Consider the following 7,468-nt stretch of genomic DNA (forward strand, 5'->3'; position numbering starts at 1 on the left):
TGCTTAATTTGGATTTAATTACATCGATGGGATTCCGTGAAAAGAAATCTACTTAAGCCATTCGTTTACCTTCTCGATACATAATATCAAGATTGAAGGTTTGTAAATAACCGCACCACCTATAGACACGGTCATTAATATTTGCTTTATTGTTGGCGGCTTTCAAAGAATTACAACAATTGGAAATTCTTGTCCCTGTAAATTGTGTCGGAAATGTTTGACAGCGTTTGCGACTGCTATTGTCTCCAGTTCATATGAATGGTACCTGGATACCGTAGGAGAAGTTCTTTTACTATAACATTCTACTACTCTGTCTTTACCTTCAACCTTATGCATTAAAATATCCCCATGTATATCCGAACTAGAATCACTCGGTAATTCTATAGGATAATTAGGGTCAAATACTGGCGCATAAGTCAGGACGGAAATTACCCTTCGCCCTATCTTTTCATGTTTCTCTGTTCAGGTCGTGTTTTCTCTTCCTCTCTTTTTTTCTTTTTATTATTTGACGTGGGTTTATACAAAGGTTTCATTACTTGTGGCAATTTAGGAACAAAGTTTCGGAAGTAAGAAGCTAATCCTATAAACTGTCCAAGCTGTGTGACGGTCGTTGTCGCAGGTGAAGGACTCAAATCTCGTATCTTACCAGGGTTAGAGCGAACTTCTCCGTTTTGAATTACATATCCAAGATGGAGTACCAACGTCTTTAGAAAAGAACAATTAGAAAAATTAAAAGATAATCCGCCTTTTACGTAGGGATTTAAAACGTGTCCAACCTTTCTAAAGCTTGATTTATCGAGTCGGCAATAATTAGGACGTCATCGAGTAAACAACAACGTACGAATAGGCGAGGTCGTCTAGGGCATTGAGAATGGTCCTATGAAAACGGGCGGTGCATCTTTCAATCCAAACGGCATCGTTATATACTCGTACTGTTCGTCGGGGGTAAAAAATGTTGCGTATTCCGTAGAATTAAGATGAATAGCGATTTGATGAAATCCGCTGGTCATGTCCAGACTAATAAAGTATCTCGCTGTTGCAATCTCACGATTTGATCCGCAACAAGAGGCCGAGGATACCGATCCGCGACCGTATTTTTATTCAATTCTCAAAAATCTACACATAATCTATCTCAGCCGTCTTTCTTCTTCGAGAGTAACATAGGGCTCGCAAACGGTGAATTACTAGATCTTATGATTTTTACTCTAATTAATTCGCTTATTCTCTCACGTGCTATTTTGCGCTCACCCTCACTAAGTCTATAAGGACTTCATTGTACTGTGATGTTAGGATCCATTAATCGTATTTCTAACTGGCCTGTATTTACGCGAGTACAGAGGAAACCCGTAACGAATGAATCTTTGAATTTTTCGAGAAGAGAAATTAATCGACTGTGATCATTACCATGTACAGCAGTGTCAACTTAATTAATATCGATCTCGTTTTGAGCTGTTTTATTACAGACGTTAATTATTTTGTTTAACGCATAGCGAGGCTATTTTGCGTAACATTACGTCAGAATCTTGACTTAAAAATTTCACGGTCAATCACTATATCATATTTTAAATAACTATCAGCAAGGAAATGAGAATTTATCTACAATGTAAATCCATTGGTACATACAATGGACAAGATTTGAGATGTACGTTTTGTTGAGGTTATTAGATGTATAATGAGAGAGACGCGTGGATAAATTATAAGGTAGAAAAATATATTTGAAATACGGAAGTGAAAAATACAAAAATTGAAATAATAATATAAGCTGGTCCAGATCCGCACGCTAGCAGTGTTACTCTATAACTGAAAAACACTGAAGCCAACGTCGCCTTTCGACTGTTTATGGCCTGCCTTCGTCGCAGTCTTTTGTCTATGCGCTGTCGATGGCTTCAATGCTTTAAAAAGCTAAAAAGACCAGATGTAGAGTTTTCTTAAAAGCAGTGATCTTCAACACGTTTAATACGAATATTTCTTATTCTTCGCTTTACTACTATATCATTCGTTCTTTTGTCAGAAAGTCACAAGACTGGATTCATTACTTAGTGGACACTCGGCTCCAGAATCGGAGTAAAATGGAAACGACTCACCCAGATGGCTTCGTCTATCAGTTGACGCTTCCACTATGTAGAAATCTACTTGACGCTCGTTATTGAAATTATAGATTCCTTTCAGGGCGCAACTTTGTAAAGGGTTTACCTCCATAATCAGATTGACAGCTGCGCACCATGCTGCGGGATCGGAGCCCGCGGTTTCAGGGTTAAAATGCGGTAGCGAAAGATATTTTGGTTCCGTACACGATTTTCGTACAAGCGACTGAATTAACTTGCGCACGATGTCAGCTTTTGCACTGCTATAATCGGCACTGATCCCACTTCTGATGTCGGGTTAAGGTTGGAATTTAGAGCGTTCGACGAAACTTCACTCGAATTGACCATCTGGCTTACCTATTATAGTCAATCGTTATTGGTACCGATGTGATGGTTACAAGAGATTACAGGTAATAACGGCAATCGGACAAACGTGATGTCGATGACAATGAACTTAGGTTCGATACGAATCCACGGCCACGGGAAGACGAATCCGATTTGATACACGATCCTGGTGTGACTCAACATACTAGTCGTACTTCTTTCAATATCTAATTCGATAGCTAACTCACTAACTAACTCAATAACTAACTCCATTGTTAACTGAGTAACTAGGGCAATAACTAACTCGCAGTTCAAATGGAACTGCCCTTATGCAGTCCTCTCCCCCTCTCGGGTCCAGCTTTGTTTTTAAGGAGAGCTGCATAATTACTTCATATCTCTGTTATTACATTCCCCCTACCCGTTACCGTGACTACGTTCTGTGACACGTTGTGTCATTTCGAGCCCAAGCCCATTGTCATAAATCTTGCGCACCCATACAACTATTTCTTAGTTTTATTACTTAAGTGTAGCTATCGTTGAGGTGGATAGGTCGTGGTAGATAGTGAAGGAACACTCGAATATGTCCAACAACAAAGATGTTTATTCAATGCATATACTTTGTGTACAACCCGTGGTTACAACTACCGGTTCGCGGTACACAGTTAATAGTTCTACTACGGCGGATGTGCGGTGTCGGTTCGGACGATGATTTTTCACGATGCGTCGCGAAACTCTAGACAATTACTTTTTGTCTCTCCGTCGCGATAATGCTGAGGAGGAAATCTCTTCTGGGGTGTGCCCCAGAATACCGGATCATGGCATTCGTCGAGGAATATTTTGGTTCGGAAAGCGAGGGAAGTGGATGTTGCTGTTAATTGGTTAATTTCTGTTTGATGGTTGGAGAAAGGTGCTGATCGCCCTTGAGAGAAAGTTGCTAGCGGGAAGCATCGTACGTGCGGAAAACAGACTTATCGTATTTTCCGTGGTATGTGAGAGACAAAGACTATTTGTTCCTTTGGAGAATCTTAGCAAAACAAATCGTAAGGTTTGTAGCGGTCCTCGAGCTAGCTGAAAATATTTCGTGAGGATGTGCCGACATCTGGCAATCATCTCCCCCGAAGGACAGGGTCTTTGTGTAGCGAGTCACGGGACAGAAACCGAAGAAATTTACTGTCGAGTGCCGCTACACAGTAAAAGTCTGGACTAGGGTATTGGGGCTTTCCCAAACATTCCAAAAGGGAGGCCCCGATGTCCTTTCATCTCCGACATATGTTTCAGATAGTTCATAAGTACCTATACTTGAGCACATAAGATATATATTTCTTTATAAAGGACCTGAATCAAATATTGATGTTAGGAAGCAGGGGAATGTAGACTTAGGTACTGAAACTTATTCTATTATGGGAGCAGCTGCCACAAACAGGTATCTAAGCATTTTAACTAAAGACAAATTGTATCAACTAAATATTTATTATATAATTATAAATTAAATTACACAATCATATGGTACAGTTTAATGTTGTCATTTATTCCAATAACAATTCAGTTATTATATACAATACCGTATATCATTTGTGGGAGTATAATACCAAATGGTATTGTAATTGAGCCACGCAGAAGACAAACTGATTAATTGTATCTTATATGTTATCTTATATGTTGTATCTGTATATTAACTCTATTTACATAGAAATATAATGCTAAATACTAAAATATATCATACGTATTTCATATCTGAAATAACAGTCAACTTAACGAAATTAATCTGTCTGACTTTTATGAGGCTCAAGTCATGTGTCGATATATGTACAGTCTGTAGTTTTAATATTCTAAACGTGTATTGTATACAGGACACTTATCTTTAATAAATTTTGCAAATCTGTCCATTGTAAGTGATGAATCGTTAGGCCAATGCCAAATAAGGCGACTCCTAAAAGATTCAATGAAACTTGCTTCTGCTGAACTTGGTCTATGAAGGTCGAATAACTTCTCGTTTGTTTTGCAATTAAAAACGTACGTCATTGAACGTGTTTTACTGACATACCGATTCCAAAGACTTACGGTGCTTCTCAAAAATATTACACTGTGTGGTATGAAATATAATTTGTCCTTATTATAACCACTAACATCTAAAATCTTTTCTAGAAGTTCGTATACTAAGGCATCGCAATTATTGCTCATTTTATGTTGTGTTACTAGCAACTTTTCGCATATACATGAATCAACTGGAAATAGTTCTGTGGCACGTATTCGAGTATAGTTATTTCCTGCTGGTTTCCACAAAGCTTCGCAGAACAACTTCGTGTCCTCGTTCCTTTAAACAACATTAAGTCATACATTAGTATTACATAAAAAACATTTCATTGCTGGAAATGTATAAGTTTATTATTGAATTCAATAAGATTCAGTTGCTTACCTGCTCCTCAAGTATTTTTTACTAATGTCCAGTCCACCTAAGCAGAATGCATCTATAATATGCAATGCAAGTACTTTTTGCTGATGTATAAACTCCTTAATCATTTCATATACAACTTCTGCGTATACAAATGTGTTTGGTGGTAATTCTATGGCAATGTCATCGACTCGAACCCAGGAATTCTTTATATATCTATATACATTATTCCTTCCCATGCCCATATAATATGTAGCGTTCTTCTTATCATCATCATGCCTTGGCTTTGTACCACATGGCATACAAAACCAGTCATATGGTGATAATAATGCATTTTCAATGTTACATTCCGTCAAAGGCGCTGGATTAATAGTAAGGAATGAAGTATCTTTCAAAAGAGTATTCAATTTATCTGTTGGTTTCATGTGTCTTGGAATTGTCCTAGTTTCATCAGGAAGTTTCCAATACTCTAGACATTGTTTGCGCATATCAGCTTGTTTTGTCTCAACAAAAGTATTATCCTCGTAAAATGCAGCAATTTTACACAGGCCTGTTATTTGTTTTCTGCCTAAATCTTTGTTAGAAGCACGTAGATATTGAACAAGTTGTTTCTCTCTTTTTAATTCATTATACGATACTAATTGTAAAACATCGTCATTTTCGCCACCTTTTAAAAGCAGGAGATTAACATGCTTCAGATACTCCGCAACATCTTGTGTCCCACCTCGTTTCTTCTTACATATTAAGTAACGTTCTGAATTTACTGGTCTAGAAGAGTTTGGTTTAAAAATACAAACCTCCTCAAAGCAGCGATACATTAAATAAACTAAACCAACACTAAAGGGTGTAAAAAGGTCAAATAATTTTGTCACAAAATGACCACCCCCTCTTACAATCATCAATGCTATTAAACATTGACAAAGATACAGTCGTTTTGAAAGAATTTCTTGTATATTTTCTTGTCCTTCTACTGAAAATCCTCCATCAGACATAAAAAAATGTACTCCTTTGCCATGGGTATGCTGCATTATAAGATTTGTAAATGCTTCTTGATTATCTGGGTCAAAAGCATCGCCATTTTCTTTTGGTCCATAGTATGGATGAAATGTTTCACAAGGACCCGCATAAAAATCTGCTAATTTGAAATCATTTTCATTCTTTAAAGTAAGACCAAATCCTTTAGCACGCCATTTCTTTCGCCATAGAACATATTCACTAAAACCACCTGGTCCAGCACAAACATCTGCAAAGTATAGCAGCTCATTCTCCCCCAAACCTTCTGGTTTAGTAAACATAAAGTTACATGCTCTATCTATATTCGCCATTTTAACAGCAGCACAATTTAAGAAAAATGCACCACGAATTGTTTCATAAGGATTACAACGTGCCCTTGCTCGACGCACTTCAACATCATCCAAACGATCGAATGCTGTTTTTGCATTGATAATATTTTTCACTATATCTTCGCAACAGAAATCAATTTCATCTTCTATGGTCAACTTTTTAGGTCCCTGACGTAACCAGTGCCGCATTTCTTCTAATGCAGGTGTATCAGAATTTTGATTTCCTACCCATTTCATATCTTCTACACACTTTATTACTTCCTCTGCAGGATTCCATTTAAGACCTGAAGTTTCAAGTCCAGGAACATGATGTCCAAGGCTTCTACGACCATGCTGTTTACGTGTTTGAACTGTCTCTAAACGACCTTGTTTATTTTTCCCAAGGCCGTAACCTTCTTTATATCCCATCATTCGTATCATCCTTTTGCCCTTATCGAGGAGACTCTTATTGTTTGACTCTTGTGTCACTACTTCTATTCTTGAATTGTTAACTCCCTTTTCATCAATATCCTCCTCGTCAGATTCACTTGAACTTCTACGAATTTTTTGTCGCTTACTATGGTTATAAGTATCTCCTTCACATTTCTTCCTTTTTGTCATAGTTTCCAATTCCTCCTGCATGGTATAATGATGCATCAGTCGCATAAAAATACACTCACGTACAAGAATATTGTAATATTCAGTAACAACGATAGAATTAACCAGTTCGCAAGTATGAAAAAGTCACTTTATACACTGTGACGAAATAGTATCCAAGAAACGTGTTAAAACATGCGTAGAAAATACATGAATCAGACTGAGAAACCACTCCGCACTTTGGTCACTAACTTCGACACAACCGTCGCCAACTAGTCGCAGAGTGAGACTGACCGAAGCGGCTCGGAGGCGACGCCAACGTAGCCCAAGCGGCTACTACCCCGCCATCTATAGTAACCCGACAGCACAGGATAATATTTGAATTCGTTGTTCCCTAAATGTAGAATTTATTTACATCAACAATAAATATAATGTACAAAAATTTATAATAATTTATAATACAGTTTATTACAACATGTAAATTATATTAATTATTTGACGAACGCAATTTGAGAAAGGAAAAGATGGCGACCATTATGGCCGATGCGATACTAACTCTACATCCGGTTGACATCAACTTACACCAGCGTACCTACGCAACGACGCATACGCTTCAAAACTTTTGTCGAAATTTTAATGTTTTAATGAAAATCTTCTCGTTATCCTAATATCTAACTGACAGACATGCACCATTTATAATAGAATAAAACATATAAATTTCGTAGTTAAGAATTACTCAAAGTTTCCAA

General features: G+C 37.4%; 1 protein-coding gene across 1 annotated transcript; it reads right to left on the reverse strand.

The window, feature by feature from the left end:
* Positions 1-4,229: 4,229 nt before the first annotated feature.
* On the reverse strand, positions 4,230-6,981 carry LOC122577500 (cap-specific mRNA (nucleoside-2'-O-)-methyltransferase 1-like). The gene is made up of 2 exons (XM_043748835.1): positions 4,825-6,981; positions 4,230-4,722 (listed from the first exon to the last, which is right to left on the reverse strand). The coding sequence occupies exons 1-2, from the start codon at positions 6,786-6,788 to the stop codon at positions 4,230-4,232; spliced, it is 2,457 nt and encodes an 818-aa protein (XP_043604770.1). The 5' UTR covers positions 6,789-6,981.
* Positions 6,982-7,468: the final 487 nt, after the last annotated feature.

Source organism: Bombus pyrosoma, unplaced genomic scaffold (genome assembly GCF_014825855.1).
Source record: "Bombus pyrosoma isolate SC7728 unplaced genomic scaffold, ASM1482585v1 HiC_scaffold_4726, whole genome shotgun sequence".
Lineage (NCBI taxonomy): Eukaryota > Metazoa > Arthropoda > Insecta > Hymenoptera > Apidae > Bombus > Bombus pyrosoma.